Source organism: Nanorana parkeri, unplaced genomic scaffold, assembly GCF_000935625.1.
Source record: "Nanorana parkeri isolate BGI_ZX_2015 unplaced genomic scaffold, ASM93562v1 scaffold1001, whole genome shotgun sequence".
Lineage (NCBI taxonomy): Eukaryota > Metazoa > Chordata > Amphibia > Anura > Dicroglossidae > Nanorana > Nanorana parkeri.
Window position 1 is genome coordinate 341,468 of NW_017307269.1, and position 21,602 is coordinate 363,069.

General features: G+C 41.6%; 1 protein-coding gene across 7 annotated transcripts in view; it reads left to right on the plus strand.

The window, feature by feature from the left end:
• Positions 1-21,602, plus strand: part of FBXW7 (F-box and WD repeat domain containing 7) — a 175,584-nt gene that overhangs the window by 139,199 nt on the left and 14,783 nt on the right. For 3 of the 7 annotated variants that reach the window (XM_018567032.1, XM_018567030.1, XM_018567033.1), the window contains exons 3-5: positions 4,243-4,327; positions 7,363-7,504; positions 20,008-20,142. In XM_018567032.1, the coding sequence (XP_018422534.1) occupies positions 4,243-4,327; positions 7,363-7,504; positions 20,008-20,142 (362 nt within the window). Of the gene's footprint in view, positions 1-1,681; positions 2,127-4,242; positions 4,328-7,362; positions 7,505-20,007; positions 20,143-21,602 lie in introns of those variants that run through there. The other 4 variants (XM_018567031.1, XM_018567035.1, XM_018567034.1 and 1 more) reach the window with 3 other exon arrangements.

The following is a 21,602-nucleotide window of genomic DNA, read 5'->3' on the forward strand; positions in this document are numbered from 1 at the left end:
GTGTGTAGCATGGTGGTGCCCAATGACTTACCTGGATTAAGTGTGTAGCATGGTGGGGCTGATAGACTTACCTGGAATGAGTATGCTGCATAGTGGGGCAGAGTGATGTACTTGGGGCACGGTGGGGCCAAATTACTTACTTGGAAAAGGTATGCAGCATGCTGCGGCATAGTGTCTTACCTGGTATAAGTATGGAGGATGGTGGGACGGAGCGACTAACCTGGAATAAGTATGGAGGATGGTGGGACGGAGTGACTTACCTGGATTAAGTATGGAGGATGGTGGGACGGAGCGACTTACCTGGAATAAGTATGGAGGATGGTGGGACAGAGCGACTTACCTAACTTACCTGGATTAAGTATGGAGGATGGTGGGACAGAGCGACTTACCTGGAATAAGTATAGAGGATGGTGGGATGGAGCGACTAACCTGGAATAAGTATGGAGGATGGTGATACGGAGCGACTTGCCTGGAATAAGTATGGAGGATGGTGGGATGGAGCGACTTACCTGGAATAAGTATGGAGGATGGCGGGACGGAGTGACTTACCTGGAATAAGTATGGAGGATGGTGGGACGGAGCGACTTACCTGGAATAAGTATGGAGGATAGTGGGACGGAGCGACTTACCTGGAATAAGTATGGAGGATGGTGGGACGGAGCGACTTACCTGGAATAAGTATGGAGGATAGCGGGACGGAGTGACTTACCTGGAATAAGTATGGAGGATGGTGGGACGGAGCGACTTACCTGGAATAAGTATGGAGGATAGTGGGACGGAGCGACTTACCTGGAATAAGTATGGAGGATGGGGGGGCAGGGCGGAGCCGAGCGAATTACCTGTAATAAGTATGGAGGATGGTGGGAAGGAGCGACTTGCCTGGAATAAGTATGGAGGATGGTGGGACGGAGCGACTTACCTGGAATAAGTATAGAGGATGGTGGGACGGACTCGCAGACCCAGAAGAAGTTTGCAGCACCTGGAGTCCAAGTCTAGGTAGAACTCCTGATCTGTACATTATAAGGTCATAGTGTAAACTCAGGATCATCATGACGGCTGAATGAGTAGGATTTTCAGGAGAGGTCAGTGATGACTACCTGCACCATGGTACGCCTACTGTATGATTCTTTACATTTTGGAAGACACGTGATCTATGTATCTCTAATCTTGATGTCAATAAGGGAAATGAGCAGTTTACCTATTGGCCATACATTATATGACATTGACAGTTGCGGCAACCTATACAGTAGCGCAGTACACCCGGAGGAGCGCCTGTCCCTATGGATGACTAGAAATGTGTGATAAGCCGCAGACAGATCATGCTGCTGATTGACATATTGGGCTGTAAAGGTGAAAGGGACCGCGTCCATACACAAAGCACTTGTCCGTGCTGACCGGAGGCCATCCATCACCCCCTGTCAGGTGGTATGGTGGTGTCGGCGATGGCCCGGGGGGAGTCACGTAAGAGGCTGCAGAGCGGAGACACGCCGGTTATTATCCCTTGTGAAAGGCAGCGATCGGAGCTGTGTACACGTTGGTGATGTGGAATAGCCCCAGGCAGATGGAAGGTAGATGTGTGGCCCTCCCACGTCCGTCCGTCCCTCCCTCCACTCAGCGCTAACAGGCTCCCTGAATCTCCATATAATTGATGTGTGGGCTGTGTAGCCGGAGCCCAGACTGCACCATTGCGGCTCCTTCAAGGAGGGGGGAGATGTAATCCGATGCCCGCCGTGTTCTGCTTGACGAAATCAGCGCATCAGAGGTTTGGCCGGGGTCCTCCTCCCCCCGGTCCCCATGCTGGTTTGCCCTCCCCCGTGTTCAGTCTCTGGAGTTGCTCTCAGCGGGGCTCCTGCCTTGTGTGTATGTTGGGAAGCGCTGGGCTGCTGCTGCTGTTGTTGCCGTCTGGAGTTTGAGTTGCCAGCCGCCTGATCTCCTTGTGTGAACGTGTCCGAGCATGTCCACATCAGACTGTGTGCCATACCTACCTGTCCAGAGGATCTGCTCTTCACAAGACATCAGACGCAGTGCCCGGGCACCCACGATCCACTGATCAGGGGAATACACCGAGTCACACACACTCCGGAATCATGGGGTTCTACGGCACTTTAAAAATGATCTTTTATAAAGTAAGTCGTGTCGGGATGTGATCAGCTCGCCGTCAGCTCCCTTCCCCGATTGCTGCCGTGCCTCTCGTTTCTTCATTTTCTTTCTTGCTAACGATTAGTAAAGGAGAAAGTCTGCATTGGAGCTGATGAAGGGGATGCAGAATAAGGTGATGAGATGGTGTTTGATTAGACAGACCCAGCATCCTCCCCTCCTGGTTCTGCAGATGGCATTCCCAATGCAGATCAGAACACATCCATTGGCATGAGCTTCCAAATCCAGCTCGTCTCTTCTGTGCTATCGTCTGGTCACCTTCATCTGCATCCCACTTGTCCGATTTGTCGCCGGGGTGTGGAGGGATCCTGCGTGCCAAGGACTCATGATCGCCAGGATCTGAATACATGATCACAATTGGGGAAAGCGTGCCTTAATAAAAACCATGCCCTCTGCAGCTTTGCAGTATTGTAAACTTCCAGGATGGGAGCGTTTCTCCAGCTATTTGCCCACAAGTCTGGTAAGATTCCTGGCAAGGTTAAAATAACGCATTGGCCGCATCTGTCAAGCTTTGTACTGGTGATGACTAGAATGAGGTGATGGAGAATGGCAAGTTGGTACAGAAGTACATCTGATGTTTTTAGGAAGCTGTTTTTAGTAAAGAAGGATGATATCTGGTCTTTTGTGTGTGCATGATGACCCTAGGATGCTGAAGGGTCTGTTTTTCTCTGCATGGGCAGTGCCTTTCTTTGGCACCAGGCTGGCATATGGCTTGGAGATGGAGATGGGGGTCTGAAGTTTTAGTTACCCCTTTCTGACCAGGTTAACCATCAGGAGAGCATGGTGCTGAATGTTAATTTTGGTCAGTTTTCTGAGTCTGGATTCTATTTGGTAACTTTACAGGACTGTTCCATCTTTTTTCAGTGGAATAAAATGCAAAGCACATATTTGAATGTCGCTCACTTGATTTCATTGGTAAAATATACTGCAGTACAATAACTTCTTTATGTGCCATCAGTTTGTTTATTTTATAATATCGTCATGCAGGTTAGAAAGTCCCGTGTTATAAAAAGATTTAGCACTTGATTGTTGGAATCTTTTGCCACTAAAGCTTTATTAACCCTCAATGCATGTAACCTATGAAGCAGATGGTCTTCTAGAAAACAAATTGCAATATCATGTGGGAAACCTGCTATATCATCTGGGGTCCCTGGGGTTGTCCTGAGCACATCCTCGTTTTAATGACTTGTAGCGTTAATTACTATTGCAGACCTCTCTGGTGGGACCACGTCTGATCCCAGTGGTGGTACATGTTCAAGAAGTTAGCAGCTAATCTCTGACACTTGTTGATGTAAAATGAGTGATGAGGCTCCATAATTGTAAAACAAGACTTTCATGTCTGGAAGAAGGACCTCATGGTGGCAAAGCATAGTAAAACATGAGTCCTCTCAGCAGTCAGTGTTCCCTCAGTGTGGCAGGTCACATCCATAGAAACCAAGGCCAATCTATTTATTTGTATTTAATTCAGAACGTCATATACTAATCCAAAATTGCTTTAAAAATGAGTTCTTAAACTTTGACATCTCTGCAGATCCCTAAACCAGCACCACACATAGGAATATTTATTTAAAGTGGAAATTAGCATTGTGTTTTTAAATGTATGAACCCTATTATGGCTACTAAGATTTAAAAAAAAAATTCAACAGTTATCCCGAGTCTGGTTATTACAGCTACAGTACAGTAGTGGGACTGTCTTAACTAGCCAGTACATTGCATATAGGAGGAAATGTTCTATCTGAGTGAGCACCTGCATATTATACTTTGTAGTTTTGTTGTATCTATATTGTGATACATGGCCATCTGTTGTATACAATGTTCTGCAAAATAAAAAGTATTAGAGTGGAGCCTTATATTGTAATCCTTCCTTGTGATGAGATTTCCATGTTTTTAGAGTGTGTATTTGTGATTAATAAAATATATTAATATATTGCTGATACAATGACACATGGAATTAATTGTTTATTTCTTTTGCAATATTAAAATGCAATTTTATATTTGAATAACCTCTCAGCTTGTGCCCAGTACATTTACCATTCTTTCAAGGTTGTTAGGCAGCACTGTTTTATGCATTTTCTTTTTCTTTTCAGATGAAGAGAAAGTTGGACCATGGATCCGAGGTCCGTTCTTTCTCTTTGGGAAAGAAACCCTGCAAAGGCTCAGAGTACACAAGGTAATTAAATTCAATAATAGCTGCTTTGGTCATGACTGGAGTGTACATCCTGTCTCACCAGCTGCTGAGCTTCTTCTCTAATTTGAACACAGCTTTGCTTTCATTACTACTCCAGAGGGTAGAGTCTAGTTGTGAATAACAGCAGATTAATTGGTGGCTCTGTAGGAAAAAAAAAATCAAGTTTACAAGATTTAAGTGAAAGAAAAAAAAAAGTCTACCGTTGCTTTTAGAAGTCATTGTCTAATATGAAAGTACTGCTAATGATGTCTTTATTGTTATGAATTCTGTCAGTACTTTTTATCATGCTAGCTGGCTGCACTGAGCAAGAAGTGCAATTAGAATGACACTACTTTTCCTCCATGGTTTCCATTTTAACGGTGCAGAAAATGCAACTGCTAGTAAAACCTTTCCGCTGATCCACGAGACGTTTAGCTAGTGATTACATTAATTGGAAATTGCCTGCAGTGGGTGGATTTAATTTAGAACATCATGCTGCATGCAGAGATTTGACCGGTGACAGTCAAGTTAGTAAATAAGGGCTGGTATAGATACATCCTGCAGGTGCTTTCATCTTGTAGTAACTTCATATTTGAGAGGTTCTTGTTCACTTGTCCGTGTTTGTGATTTGCTCGGCATGCTGTTTATGCAGTGCCTCAACAATAGATTCCATGTGACTTCAAAAATCTCAAGGTGCTTATTTGCATTTGAGTCCATTGCTGCACCTAACACAGCGGAAAGAAGACTCAGCTATCCTTTGATGCTTTTTTCCCCCCCCTCTGCCCGCTTCCCACTGTCACTGCCACTTCGCACAGTTGTCCTCTGCAGTCACACTTAATCACTTCACTCTGAAATTTGCATGACCTTATAGTTCCCTGCCGAGGCAAGCCCTAACACAGTCAGATGATTTCATTTAACCCACAAGGTGCTGGTGTAGTAGTGCAAGTGGCCCCTGCCGTTTCAGTGTTTACAATTCCCTAATTCTTTTACTAAAATGCTTTGTGTTGCCCTGAGCTATTTTCCTAAATGGCAACATTGCTGTACATGCTGCTTTTTTTTTAATATTTGGTTTTAAATCAAATGCTACGTCATCTACAGCTTGAAGCCTTGTTTACGTCTTGCAAGACTGTTGCCAGCTGATACCCCAGAGGAGTGATCAGTTTAGCATAATTCATTAAAGCTTTCACATTGAGGTTGAAACCAGACGTCTTATAGAAATCCTTGTTAACCCCAGAGTGTGCCTCTCTTCTAAAAGGTACCCAAATGCAAACATATTAATGCAGTGGGAAATCAGTTGGGATTGCCTACTCTTAATGGATTCCAATGGTGCTAATCTCCTGCAGAATTAAAAGGTGACGTGTGCATTGCCATCAAGATATGGAGGGAGATTGTTGGTGAAATGTCTTCATACAATAAAACAAGGCACCGTCTCCTCCTTGCTGCACCCAGTTTTTGCAAAAACACTTTGTATGTTTACATATGAATCTAATGTTGCGCATCAGCTGTGTGTGAAATCTATGATGACATGGATTGTAGAAATAAACTTGAAAGCAATAGACAAAATGCCAGTCATCAGTTGAATTGGCTTTACTTTTTAACCCTTCCCCATTTTGCAGTATATCTGACAATATGCAGGGATAACATAGGGCAAAGTGGTGAATTAGTGAGGGGGTAGAGTACATGCCCATTGGGAATGTTCGCTATGAATGTACATGGCTGGGAAATTGATTACATGCTTGAGAAGCATGACATTCTCGCCCAGTACACTGAGCTTGAGTGACAATTTAAACTGCTTCTATCAAGACAATTTTTTTTTGGTCTTCAAATAAAGTGTGTGTATAATTAAATAAAGTTCATGCTGTAAGGAGGACATTTGCAGGGAAAGCCTTCGGGCTTGTTCACACCATGTCCGAATCATGTCCAGACCAGAACAGTTTGTTCCAGGACCAAAAAAAGCACCCCAATGTATCTCTATGGTATTGCTGGGCTCTGTTCACACCAGTGCAGTCTGTTCCGGACCAGACTAAGTGCTGCTAGTCTCATTTTCTCTGGTCTGGAATGCATTGTAACGCATCAGGACTGCACCTGAAAGCCCATTTTGAAGCTTAAAAAAACGCAACAAAAATGCAGCAAAGTGCAACCAGGTCTGGTCCGGAAAGTGGTGTGAACCTGGCCTTAGTCTTTAGTTCCCTCAGAATATAGGAAGCTACTTAAATCATGCTCCTATCATTTAAACTGTGGCCAAATGTACTGTTTAATAATGTTTACAGTTAAAGGGCATGATCATGGTGGTTGTTGTATGTCAGCTGTTTGTGATTTCCTTCTAGTGCTCTGTTTTCCTCCCACAATCCAAAACCATAGTGATAATTGGTTGTCTTACATCTAAAGTAGCAAGGACCTTTACCCATCTTCATGTGGTTTCTGCCCACATCACAACATTTTGCTGATGGGTTATTTGGCTTCCACTCAAACTGACCATAGCTTATGCCTATCTTCATATGGATTCCCTTTCACAACCCAAAAATATACTGGAAGGTACTTTCTACCCAATTTGTGTAGGAATGTTTGGCAGTAGGCTTTTTTGGGGGCTGGGTCTGATGTGAATGGATTATATGTTCTCTGTAAATGTAGTAAATATATTTTAAGTGGTTTCCTTAAAAAAAAAAACAATTCTACAAGAGGCTAGTGGCCCATCTGCTTATGGGCTTTCACGGACTGGCAGAATATTTCCCGCTTTGACCCCCTGTCAGTCAGATCTCCTTAGTTATTGTCACAGAAATGAATTGTTTTTGAAGCCATGAACCAAAGGGGATTCTGAGATGAACGTGTATCGTGTCATGTCAAGATAGGTCGAAAAGCAGTGACCACCTCAGCCAGCATAAAGGTGCTAATATCCCCACATCAGACAGGAGATTAACTGTGAAAACTACACACATTTCTGCCCATATTAGTGGGGTGCTTTTCTACTGGTTTCTGCACTGTTGTCTCGCTATAAGCGTTCAGTTTTTAATAATTCTTGTTTTGCTTTGTGTCTGTAGTACTACAGGTCTTGTGCCATGTTCAGCAACGCCTACAACATTTGGTGACCTACGGGCAGCAAATGGACAAGGTCAGCAGAGACGTAGAATTACATCAGTACAACCCCCCACAGGCCTGCAAGAATGGCTGAAAATGTTCCAGGTACCTTTTCATTAACTTGCCAAGTTGTAAATCTCCTTTACTAGGTTTATTAGAATGTTCAGCTTTATTGCATACATACACATTTGGCCTTGAGAAAGAGAGTTCTAGGTCTTCTGATTCAGGATTCCAGTGGTCCGGGCTTTTGCAGACACGTGAATGATCTACATCGTCATCTACAGTACATATTCAGTCATCACTGCACAGCTCCACTATGCCAGCCCTGACTACTGTAGTTACTCCTGTAATCAAATGAAATGACTGGTGACATTTTACTAAAGTGTATGGAAACCCAATCACTGAAATCTCATATAAGCTTTAACATGTTCATGTTATTTCAAAAGTCACAGTTACATCTTTAAATTTGCATCTTTCACTGCAATAATACCTGATGATTCCTTGTTCAGGCACTTTCTGTTGTAGGGTGACAACACTCTGCCCCTGTGTTCTTGCTTTGTCACCCTTTAACATGGGTCTCTGAAGGAGCCTAGAAGTAGTTATTTTAACACAAAATACACAGCTTGTCACCATTAGGAAACCTGCCCTGAGAAGTGCCATTCAGCCATTGCTTGAGTGTATGTATGTAGAAAGGAAGAGGCTGCAGCATTGAGATGCAAACAAAAATCATGGAGATGAAAACAGTATTCATTTAAACATGTAACTTTTTGTCACACAGTGCTTTATCAAACTAAATATCATTCAGATCGAGTTTACATCTACTTTTATGTGCTGGAGTTGCACTGGCACACAAGGCCCATCCTATTTCCCTGCACTGTGACATGGCTGGTGCAGAAAGTGGCACTACCACTTTATAGATATGGAGACATTTGCATTTATAGCAGTTCATTAATCTGTAGCCCACAGCTGCCACTCAGGTTTTAGCCCATTCTGTCTGTGAACAGTCTTAAGAATCTGGTTGTTAAAGACAACAACTCTAACCCTTTTCCTTTGCCTCCATGTCTCATAACTGATCCTCATTGTGTGTGTTATTATCATGTTACAAGTGCTACGTACCTGAAGATTCAGTCTCTGCCGTATGAACAGTTTGTGCATTTGTACGCGCGTGTTCAGCGTGGGCTTATTTGCACGTTTATCTGCGGTGTGTACATTTTGATGCGCATTTGTACGCGCGTACATGAAGACAGGCATTTTGACTAGCAATGAAACATTGCGGGCAATGGACGAGCGCGTGCTTCTGCCGCATGTTTTCTAGAGTTTCCATTGAAGACTATGGGGCAAAAACGTGCTGTTAACTGCCCAAAGAAGCTCATGTACTCTTTCGGGCCTTTGGCAGTTTCCTGCTGGCGTTTTTGCTGCTCATGTGTGAACAGGGGCCATTGAAAATCATGACATTTCTTATGTTGGGCATTTAAAAGTGCTTTTCCAACTGCTCAAAAATGCCTAGATGTGAACCAGGCCTTAAAGGCATCTGTTGTGTTTTCTCTGCAGTATCAGACATGATGAAAATGAGTATTGCCTGAGTATGTCGAGCAGCATGAGAGTGGTGCCCTTGGGAGGGCAGTTAACTACTGGGACATACAGCATATGAGATAGTTCTTCAGTACTAACAAGAAGTATACTGCATGCTGGAACATGTTTGTAATGATAGATTTGTTCCTATAATGTACGCAACCATTTAGATGGACTTGACTAACATTAAATCTCAACTCCAGCTGACCATTGTATGCACCCCTGCCAGTGTTAAATGGTTTGTCTCAGCCCTCTAACACTTTTGCTAGACAGTTTGGTCTGTCAAAAGAAGTTGAAAAATATCAGACTTACTGGCTGGATCACCAGGTGAAAATACAGAAATAAGAAAACAAATGCAGCCATCACATATATTTGGTTTTGTTTCACTTTTAGGGGGAATTCCGCCTTTAAAAAAAAAAAAATAAGTGCATGCTTCTTCATAAAAGAAAAAAATGTGCATTTATTATTTTTTGCATTGGAGCCAGGAAAGCATTGCAACTGCGATCAGTGGATCGTTGGTGCAACACTCTGGCTCCTGCAGACTGTTCCTCCCATCCATGTCCGTACCTCAGTCCGAACATTCAGCAATCTCGACGGGAGGAAGACTGAATGGACTATACCAGAGCGGGGATGTCACTGCACTTGTATTCCATTTTAAACTTTACCCCAGTGGCTGATGGGACTCCACCCACACAGCTGACATGGCTGTGTGGGTGGAGCTATGCACCACCTTGCTGAATTAAAAAATGAACACCAGCCTGTGGGGAGAAGAAGCCAGCAATTTAGATGAGGGGGGCGGGGGGTGTTTGTGATCTGGCCATGTTTCATGAATATTAGAAAGGTAAATTTACCCTTTTAATATGGGCTTTTGGCTGTCTGTATTTTTCCTAGCTAGTGTTACTTTTAACATGTTTGCTAGAAAAAGATAGAGATTTCTAGAAAATGTTCCATAGAAGCCTCTTCAAGTTAGTGAATTAATTTGCATTTTAAATGCACATTCTGCAATTCTTTGTAGTATGTATTGTAGGGCTGCAACAACTAATCCACATAATCGATTATAATCGATTATTGAAAAAGTTGAACGGATGTTGTCCAAAGCGACCAGCCAACCCGCCCAGGTCATATCTGTAAAGCTGTCCATACATTAAGTGAATTTCAGCCAGTTCTTGATGAATCGGCTGAAATTTGCTCAGTGGGTGGCCCTGCTGACAGCCTTCTTCCTGACATCCTTTGTTCTGAAAATTGAAGGAGCCAGCAGAAAACTCTTGGCCGAACGGTCACTGCGGCCAATCAGCATAGAATACAATAGACTAACGTGGGGATTCCCCTATCCATGCTGTTGATTGGGGATGGGGTAATATGATAGATATTGTTTTGTTCAGCCTGCAAGCTTTTCACTTGCCAGCAATATCATGCTGTATATACTTACAAGTAATTTCAAAGGAATCAAGTATTCCAGTGTCTCTCCTCTTTGTATCTGCTGGTTACTTGCAGAGATGTTAATATATATTGCAGGTAGAAGCAGAGTTTGCTCTGTATGTTGGAGTTATTCATATGTAGCAGTCTCCCTGAAACCATATCTTCCTATTCAGATGCCATTTCTTAGTGGCTTTCACCATCTCACTGTTGGGCCTGTATTTATTTATTTTTTATAATGAGCTTCCATTTTTATTTTGCGTTGTTGTCATTGAGCAGAGTAACTACACAACACTGCTTAGATTTGGCCCTTTTCCCAGCCAAAGTCCTCTTTGGAGGTATTATGTATATAGAAATAACCTGATTAATTCATATGATGGTGTGAGATGTTGATGTAGTGGGCAAGTGAAAAATGTTAAGAGAAGTTTATCAATCATTCTGTGACCTTGTCATTTTCAGGTCAAGAAGTATTTGCTAGAGTGTGGGGCAGACTAGAAAGACATTTATCTAATCTCCATCCCCTATATTATGATTATACAGGATTTATATAGTGCCAACAGTTTGCTCAGTGCTTTACAATATAAGGAAGACATTACAATTATAATACAATTCAAGACAAGATGGTAAGGAGGGCCCTGCCCGTGAAGGCTTACAATCTAAAAGTTGTTGAAAATTATGCAGGTATTCTAGGGCTGCAGCTAACGATTACTTTCATAATCGATTAGTTACCTGATTATTTTTTCAAACTAGATGTGAACCAGGCCTTAAAGGCATCTGTTGTGTTTTCTCTGCAGTATCAGACATGATGAAAATGAGTATTGCCTGAGTATGTCGAGCAGCATGAGAGTGGTGCCCTTGGGAGGGCAGTTAACTACTGGGACATACAGCATATGAGATAGTTCTTCAGTACTAACAAGAAGTATACTGCATGCTGGAACATGTTTGTAATGATAGATTTGTTCCTATAATGTACGCAGCTGTTACTGCCTTTGGGCACTAAGTTTTATGTGTTAATAATGAAAGTCTAGCAGAAGAAATAACGGATGTTGTCCAAAGCGACAGATTGCTGCAGAAAATCTGTGGCAAACATTATGCATATTCCGTTTGTATGGAACTATACCATGATATCAGCAATGTTTGTACAGGGTACCCCGTCTTTCTTCTACACCGTCTAGGTTTAGTGCTTTCTTCCTGCAGGGGTTATATGGGCATGTTCCTATGGTGCATTCTCTGTATTTATTCAGAGTTCAGAGTTTGAGCCAGCAAAGCAACACTCCTTTTGTAAACTGAATGAAAGCAAACATTTTTGTACTTTTGACTGAGAAAGTACATGCAGAAGGTCACTTAAAAATTGCTACAGGGAAAATGTTTGTCATTGCTGAAGACTAGGCATGAACAGAACTAAAAGAACCCTCCCTTACCCCCACTTCAAGAACAACTGAGAAAAGAACGGGAACATAGTGACTAATCAGCTGTGATCCTTTATGTTCATGGAACACGAAGCAAATATTCTGATTGGTCATTATGAGCAGTTTTTATTTTTTCTTATTTTTTGGGAAACCCAAGAGGTTTGCTGGTACTCTGATGTTAGAGGCCTATTGTGCAGAACCTTTTAGGTTTATACAAAAATAGGCTAGTGGGAGAAACAAAGATATTTCAGCATGCTTGTTAATCTAAAGTGTTATCATCATCCAAAGCTTTATATATTATTATTTTACAGACTTTATATAGCGCTAACAGTTTTTGCAGTGGTTTACAAAATGGAATGAGACAATACAGTTGCAATACAATTTAAACACAGGAGAGTTAGCCCTGGTTCACACCTAAGCGTTTTTGAGCAGTTCGAAAAGCGCTTTTAACTGTTCAACACAAAAAATCCCATGGTTTTCAATGGCCTTGGTTCACACCTGAGCTTACAGTCTAGTAGGAGGGGCAAGTGATACAAACGGTGATAATTGTGTGGGATGAACTAACGGAAGAATTAAAAGGACAGTTATTTTGTCGAGATGGGTTAGGCTTCCCTAAGAGATGAGTTTTCAAGGATCGCCAAAAGGTGGACAGAGTAGGAAAGAAGCAGACAGATTGGGGTAGGGAGTTCCAGAGGATGGGAGACACTCTGGAGAAGTCAATTTAATTAAATAATGAAAAGAACAGTTCTGATGGAAAGGTTGGGTAACCTGTAGTAACCAATTTGATTAGAGTAATTCAATACTGGAGATGAATTTGATTATTTTGATAGGTAGATAACCTGTTATATTTGCATATGTTTCCCTATGGCTTTTTATGATGGAATAATACACAAACCACCAAATAGGCCCGCAAATGTTTCCTGTTCTAAACATGCTGTACATTGACCACATTTGCGAAATTATATATTGTAAACTTTTATATATTGTGCTAACACCAGTAAATAGCTGTAAATCATTTTGTATTTAAGTGTTGCTGTAACCAGTCTGCAGAAGCTATCAGACATTTGGTGTGCAAGATCGCCAAACGCTGAACTGCAGCAACCTGTCTGAGGACATCAGTGCTGAACATCTACAGCTTGAAGGCAGAAGGAGAGATAAGTCAGCCATCCACGTCATCTGGGTGTTTTCCAGTCATGTTACCATTAGGGATACATTCTTTTATCTTAGATAATTGTTTCCCTCCTGGGAAAATAAGAGGCTTTCATGAGTGGAAAAGCAAATGGGAAGCTATGATGAAGATGAATGGTTTGAGTTATCAAGCTCGAACATGTTATCTTAAAGCAGGGGTGTTCAGGTAATTATCCTAAGCATCTGGGCTTTGTGCCAGGTGTTCTACCACTTTTTCACCATCAGACTAGTGTTTTTATTTGTGCGAATTGTCCTTAACAGTTACTGTGCATAAAGAGCCTTGACTTCTCATTCTCCCCCCTTCTCTGCCCTCTAGCTATAATTACTAGTTCCCATTCATTCAGGTCATTTGGTGGAGCTGTGGTATGCAAATTTGCATTAAAGAAGATAATCAAGCACTGCATTTGGGGATTAATGGGCATTTGTGTTCCAAACAGGGACAGTGTTCCCATGAAAAATACAGTAACAGGAAAAATACTTCCTATTGTTCAAATGCTGATTGAGAGCAGAATCTCTCTATGCTGTCAAATCCTAACTATAGCTCTGTGGTTTGAATACCGTAACATCTTCTGACAAGGAAAATCCGCTATAAATAGACAATAATAGGATATATTCCTTTCTGTGTTGGAAAGTGTGTAACCGTTATTCAGTCTGGTAACTAAATCTTCACATTCTGGCTTATTGAGAGACCAATGTTTCTTTGGTTTTTCAGATGTTACCAATCTTTGGTTGTTATTACAAAGACCACGAGGGTTGTGCCGCCCTTTGTCAGTTCTGTGACACTTAAAGGAGAACTATGGGGTTAAGGCTTTTCCCCATAGTTCTCCTAAGGGTAACGGGAGGACACAAACTAGCATCCTCCCGTCACCCAAAGCTCAGTATGGGGCGAGCTACTGCTCGCGGTATACTGAGACGCCGCAGCCGGAACGGATCCCGAAAATGCTGTCTGGATCCACTCAGCTGCGTGATTGACAGCCGGCTCTGCCAATCTAGAGGCAGAGCCAGCTGTACCCTCCCCCGTCCGTTCTGCCAGTCAGTGCTGGAGGATCGGCAACGGGGGGGGGAGAGAGAGAATCCCTCCAGGGGGCCGTGAGTGACGGCTCTCTGCAGGGATAGATCGAGAAGTGAGCAAGCAATGGTATTTGTTCGCTCACTTCCCGATCTACTGAGCCGACCTGTGACAGTTTCATTGTCACAGGTCGGCTCAGATTATGAGGCTGAGTGAAAATCACTCGCCTCATAATTCTCCTTTTAAAGTATATCTACTTTATCTATACTATCTATTCTAGATAGTATATCTATCTAGAATTTGGAGGCTGCTAACCTCTCCTTCTGAAAATGTTAATAGTCTGGCTGTCATACTAATCCCAATGGCTTCAGTACTTTTTGAGGCCCTGACCTTCAAACTAGTATGCAGATCATGTGTTCTGACATCAGTCTGGAACAAACATGTACAGTATATACTCAATATACTACATATAGAGTGCACTGAACAATAGATTTACAATTATCCTCTGCTAATATGAATGGGTTAAATGATCCGTAGTACATGATATGTAGCCCTGTACCCCCTTTTCCACTTACAGAGCTAGGTTATTTTTCTTTTAAATAAATATTAATGTAATTTTATTGGTATCTATCTACCAGTAGCTGCCTCATTTCCCACCCTCGGCTTATATTCGGGTCAATACTTTTTCCCAGGTTTTTTTGGTCAAATTAGGTACCTCGGCTTATATTCGGGACGGCTTATACTCGAGTATATACGGTAGATTAGAAAGATAGGACGGTGATTCGAGGCAGTCCACCATGCAACCACATGTTAATGGCCCCTTAAAGCTGGACTCTGGGCAGATCTTAAAAACACAATTAGTGCAGGCCTGTAATCATGCAGTATTAAATTGTTTTTTGTTTTTTTAATACAAGCAATGTAAGTACCTGTGCTGGAGTGTGACAGGAAGAAGCAGCACTCAAAGCCAATCGGTTCATGTGCTGACAAGAAGAGAAACAAAGTTGCTAGAGAAGGTTTTGCCTAGATATAGGCTTTAAAGGGTATAGTTATAAGCCAGCCAGTAAGTGTAATATTCACCAAACATTCACTGCAGTTGAATCAGTCGCTAATTGAAACCATATACATCAGGTAGCTACATCTGTAGTAAATGTTTTAATACACGTCACATTTACTGCTTTATGGCTACTACACTACAAATTTGCTAACTTAAGATATCCCAGATCTTTTAGAGATATATTGGAACACCTAAAGTTGTTTTTTTTTCATGGCTTAGAACAGGGAGTCAGATTCTGCATTGAGGAGCCATGTAAATCAACAGGAGTCCTTGTATACTAGTATACAGTTGCTTCAAATTTCTTTTACCGCTTTCATTTTTATATTTTGCAGAACACTCAGAAAGTAATACAGTAATACTCGTTCTTTTATTTTCACCCATAAAGAATTTACATTATCTGGATTATTTTTGATGTTGTGTGACTAGTTCTTTATCAACATCTTGTAGTAATTTTTTTAAACCACCTATTTGGCCTCAATCCTCTCTTTTATGGCTTTATTGTCTATGCAACAATTAGTGTTTAGCTTTATCCTTTCCCTTTGAATTCTCCAAGCTACGAAGAAGCCAGCTTGCCCTCTCCTATTATTTATGTTCGCTGTGTTTGCATAACAAATGAAAAGTCTTTGATGAGCAGAGCTTGGTGGAAATAGGCACATTGTGCATTTGTGGAACGGTTTCAGGTGTAATGTTTGTGTGCTTATTAGCTGTACTGTACACAGAGATCACAGTCTATACTATTGGGCTGCATTGTGTTCAGTGTGTGCATATTTCTCTCTATTGTTGTGATCTTTAGCAAAAAGTTTACTTATTAATTTGCTCTTGATCTATCAGGTCATTTAATATGAGGTTTTTGTCAACCAGACTCTACCGATATATCTGAGACATTAAAGTCACAATGATTTTAAGCTATTTCAAATGCTGATGAAATCACTTACAATGGATGCTGCTCTTTGATGTTTAAACATTTTAGTTTCCTGCAGAATCAGCTGGTCTCCTGAGCACTGGCCCTGATATCCTGTTTTAAGGTGCCCATACACCTTACAACCATCGCAAGTCTTTTGCCTTGCGATGGTTGTAAGCTAATTAAAAGCTTGTACGATCTGCCCATCTTCGACAGGCAGATCTTACTTGCGATCATCGAAAGCCCGCCCCGCTGAGGGGCGGGCTTCCGATGACCGCAATGCTGAACACCACAGTGCGCACACCGGCCCGTTCCGCAGTTGTCAAACAAGCACGCCGCTAACCCGCCGACAATCGTACGATTCTCGGTAGATTTTTCATGCTCCTTCGACAAAAGACGTGCGACCGTACAGTAGAAACGGTCGCACGCCTTTCATAACCTTGCTATTATCGTACGATCGCTGGATTTCCCGCGAATATCGTACGATAATCGCAAGGTGTATGGGCACCTTTTTAGAGTGACTCCTTTCTCAAGCATAGTGCTCGCCAGTCACCCTTGTGTGTGCTAGTAAACTGTGTGCGTCTCCACAAACACACAGACACAGCAAATCAAGCTACTTCCCTCACCCCAAACACCTCTCCTCTCTTCTCGCTCCAAGCTAGTAGATGAACAGTTGCTAAAATGTGCTCTGTCCTTTGTGATCTTGTACTGGACAGGAAGTTCAGGGAATCTGAGCTGAGAGACTTGGAAGCAGCTGTTCAGAAACATGATGATTCTAAGTGTTTGGGCAAAAATGTAAAGCAATGCATTGCTGGGCAATGTATATTTGTTTGATCTGGAATCATTATTAAAAAAAAGTTTGACAGTTTAATACTACTTTAAGATAGAAGCTGTGGTATTGTGTGGCAATCCCACTGTAGATTTGGGTGTTATGATCACCCAGGACCCCTCAGCCAGAGGGGCTGAGAGGTGTCAGGAAGCAAGGGTCGGTCTGCATTATGCTTGGGATCCTGGAACTGGGAGGTTTCAAGGTGTTTCGGGAATGAGATCTCCAGTCCTGGGTCCAGAGTTTCGCAGTGACCATCACCCAATGATTGCACAGGTGGGCACAGTCCTTAAAGAAAGGGTGCTGACTAGGGGAATTAGCTCCTGCTGGAAAATACGAACAGAGTCAGGAGGACTCCTCCAGAAGTCAAAAAGGAGTCAGGCTAGCTCCTACTGGGATAGGAACAGACGGTGTTCAGGAGTCAGAATTACTTCCCCAGAGTTTAGAGTGGAGTCAGGTGGTCTGTGTGCTGGAGGCACATGAAGACAGCCAGAGAGGCTGGGAGAGAACTGTTGAGGCTAGAAGAGCCATGAGCCTGAGGGGCCACAAGTCTTGCACAGCACTTCAAAGAGGACCAGTGGGTCAGAAGTGCTAGTGTTTGAATTGGAAGCCAGGAGGCTATACTTATTGTTGTTTGGAAGCCTTGCATGAATGTTATGCTGAACAACCCCTGTGAGGGTATCCAAGATGGATGTATGAACTTTCGTTTCAATAAAAGTGGGTTACCAAGCCCTTAAACAGAAGATATTGTGAGTAGACTGCATCCTTACAGTGCTCACCATATGTGCGAATATCCCCAAACATTACAAAGCATATGTGTAACAACACTTTTTTTTAAATCTTTTATCTGTAGTGAAAACATGCTAGAATTTCAGTAAGATATTTTTGTTTTCTGTGTAATATTTATAGTTGTGCTGTTTAGGCTGCAGCACTTTCATGATTACTGCTTGCATGGCATCCTCATTTAAGAACTTAAGGTGTATCCTAAGGCAAACTTTTTTGTTTTTATTAGTGGAGAAGGATTAGACCCTTGTCAGGTTTTTAAAGCTGTGTCTGTGGGGGAGATTCATCCATCTATTTTCCTTGGTGTCCATTGTCACTATGACAAAAAGTAAGGATAAATCAAAAACCTAGAGTTGCTGCTACCGCAGGATGAAAGGGTAAATCATCCAATGGGACAAATATTCAAGTGACAACAGTGTAATTTAGGAATCCCTTCACGTCATGGAGCTTACCTTTCATTTCCTGTAATGTCTCCATGACAGGAAATGAAGCAGGCTCTCCCCAACAGGAAACAGTATAAAATAGGTATTCCCCACACATTGGGGAGGTGGCCTCTCTTTTCCTGTATAGTCTCCTGGACAGGAAATAAAGCAAAATCTAGCCAAATACGAACTTCCCTTGCATCACAGAGCTTACCTCTTCTTGTTTCCTATAATGTTTCCTGAACAGGAAATGAAGGAAGATCTCCCTCCCAACAACAACCACAAAACAAAAAAAGAACATAAGGATTTGTAAAGATCTCAAAGTTCATAACTGTAAAATCAGTCTGAATAATTTGACTAGTTTAACCGCATAGTTCCCTTTTTTTTTAACTAGCAACTTCAGATGTTTGCCTAGAATAGGTAAACATCAGGATTACAAACCTGTAAAGGAGTTGTGTTTTTGGTAGGAAGGATGTATAAGCGATGAGTGGAGGCCTCTAAGTTCTTCTTTAATAATACAACTTTAAATGGTTTTCATTATATAAGCTGCTCTTATTACAAAACCAATAAAGGGCTTTCAAGAGGCTCCTATTTATTCTTCACTTTATTGTTTTGGCTTTATGAAGCAATACTTCAGGGATCCAGTGACAATAAAATGGCCTCTGGTGCAATCTATTGACTTCCAATGTTTATTATTGGGTATGTTTGTTTTTTGTTTTAAATGCCACAACTTGAAGACTTCAAAAGCCAGAAAATTGTTATGTTTAAATGAGCATAACTGTTTTCTTCTTGAATGATCTGAAATAATCATTTTTTTTGGTCTTGCCTTTGTGTAGTCTTTTGATCTTACATGTAATATGTGCACTTGGCTGATGTCTAAGCTTTGCATACCATGATCAGGAGGACATTAACACATACTATTGAATCTTGCTAGCTGAATGTAAATACCCCCAGAGCGTTGACCATATGTTGTATGATTATCTCTTGTCCAAATCAAGACCACATTGAGAGAGAACATGCTTTACATCCAATTTTGTAGACCCTTAAATGATTGACTTAAAATCCAGTTAAACTTCACCTTCCAAAAGCTTTGTTAGCCCATAAAAACGTATTACACTATGCAGTTTTATTCCCATTTGCTGGAGCATTCTAGTATAGTGCTGGCATTGTGTATTGCTGAACAACTTGGTACTTAAGCAACAAGAAATAATGTTAATTTGGACCAAATATGGTTTTGGCCGGCCACTTTACCCTCATTATTTGTTTATTTGTGAATCTTTTTAATGTTAGTGGAGAAAAAAACCCGCATGTAATCCAGTATTTTGTATAACTTGCTACACTGCACCATGGAATAGTGGTGTAACTTATTATAGAGCTGATGGCATGTTACATAACGTAACGCAAGTGTAGTGGTTGTTCCTAAGCTTCACAGCCAACATACTTGGCACATCTGTTTATTTTATTTTTGATAATGTTTAGTGGTCCCTTCTTGTACACTCATTGTAAGAAACAGCTGGACATTTGCCATATTATTTACATTGTCTGCCGTTCTGTTTGCACATGGGCCACCCTTTTATCTGATCAGAAAGAAATAATGAAACTTATGTGGGCAGCCATGGTGGCTTTGTTTACTACCCTCCCATTACAGTGCCATGTATTTGGCTTCAGTTTTTAGTAGATACACCATGTTTTTTTGTATGCCCCTCCAACATGCTGTTATGGGTTTTCTAGCACAAGCCAAACCAATCCAAAAATATTCTCTTGAGTTAATATGGTCCTGCCTCAAAGGTCAGATCTATGCAAGTACAGGAAATCGTTACCTGTAGTGGTTCAAATCTCTGCTTGGTCCACTTTGTATTTACACATGATGGCCCCTTTTTTACTTTCACAGTTTTTGGGTCAGCTGGCACTGAACGCAACACACGTATTGTGAATCCACCCTCAGCACTGTTAATGGCAAAACAATTGTATAATCATTTTGAATGATGTTTATTTTTCTAATGAAACTACCTTGTTTTTGTTTCATAGAGTTGGAGCGGACCGGAAAAGCTGCTGGCCCTGGATGAACTTATAGACAGTTGTGAACCAACTCAAGTAAAGCATATGATGCAAGTTATTGAGCCTCAGTTTCAGCGGGACTTTATTTCTTTACTGCCTAAAGAGGTGAGATTTGTCAGCTGTTGGAGGGTGCAGCTAGTTGTATAAACACAAGCCGCCCTCATCTGCCACCTTTAACTGCTGTTAAGCTAATTATGATATTCAGCAAAGTCACTTGTGCTTTGTTAATTGGTGCTTAAGAGCGATGCAAGCCGACACATGTTTGTGACTTAGCACAGTAATTCCATGATTAATGTGCGCTTATGAGTGAAAGCATTTTGACGATCATGGCAAGTCCAAAGTCTGGTTTGAAGATACACTGTGCAATTTTTTTGACACCGATTCTACGACTGCTGAGTTCGTGTTTACCTTTGCTCAAACTATGGACATTTGTAGTCACAGTAAAAAAAAAAAACTCCACTGCTGTGGCTACATTTGTGCTTGTAGCACGTTTTGTAGTGAGTGCTGCAATGTTGAGCTGTGTATCCTGTCATAACCTCTCCCCATGCACAAAGCATTGATCCACACTGCATTGCAGGCTTCTCATACAGCAGTACAGTTATTCCCCTCAATACAGTGGATGTAAAGATAGATTTCACATATTGCTTTCATTAGAGAATACAGGGTTCTTCATAAGTTTGTAAACCTTTGGCTTTTGCTTAATTCTGCTAATTGTTTAGCTTTTCTTGTCATTTGTTGCCCTCCACCGAGAGAATTGTTAATCATGTGAGCAGGTTTTTGATTTCCGCTTCCTAATCTAGTGCTTGTCTATACAGCAAATCATGATGAGAATTTGATTAGCAAGAAGATGATAGTGGGAATGTCACTCTGTTATGAGGTTTACTGTAAAATTATATTTGGCACTCAGTGACTTTGGTCTGCTTTTTTTCTGTCACTGAAGATATTATTGGACTGCTTTTATTATTATTATAGGGCAATACGTTTTATAAATTGTAATATTTGGTGTAGAGACCTATATCTAGTCAGGTACCCAGAGGTATGCAAGATCATCTGTGGGTTTCTGGGGACGGATTATTTTAATGAGAACTGTTCAGGTCTGTAATGTAGTGTTTACTAATCTAGATGTTATAATAAATATACAGAGCAACTAGAAATACCAATTTTACTTGCTAAAACAGTAGTTGTAAGCCATTAGAAGAAGCACAGAAGCCTACATGATGCTAAAGACATTGTTTTTAATGAGGCCCAGAGCAAAGTAAATACAGTGGTACCTCAGTTAACGAACGCTTCTGTTTGTGAACAGTTCGGTTCGCAAACAAGAAGTTTGGCAAAATGTTGCTTCCGTTCACGAACTCCGCATCGGGTGACGAATACAACCGCAGCCATCTTCCCTGCTCTGACACATGGTTGTGGCTTCCTCTAGTCAAGTCCATAATAGAAGTCACCAGCACTCGATGTCACTATGTCGCCCAGAAGAAGGGACCCTGCGTGGCCCAGAAACGTTGGCTGTATGACGCATGTGACGATTTAATAAAACTTCTTTACTTCTTGCACATATCCAGTGC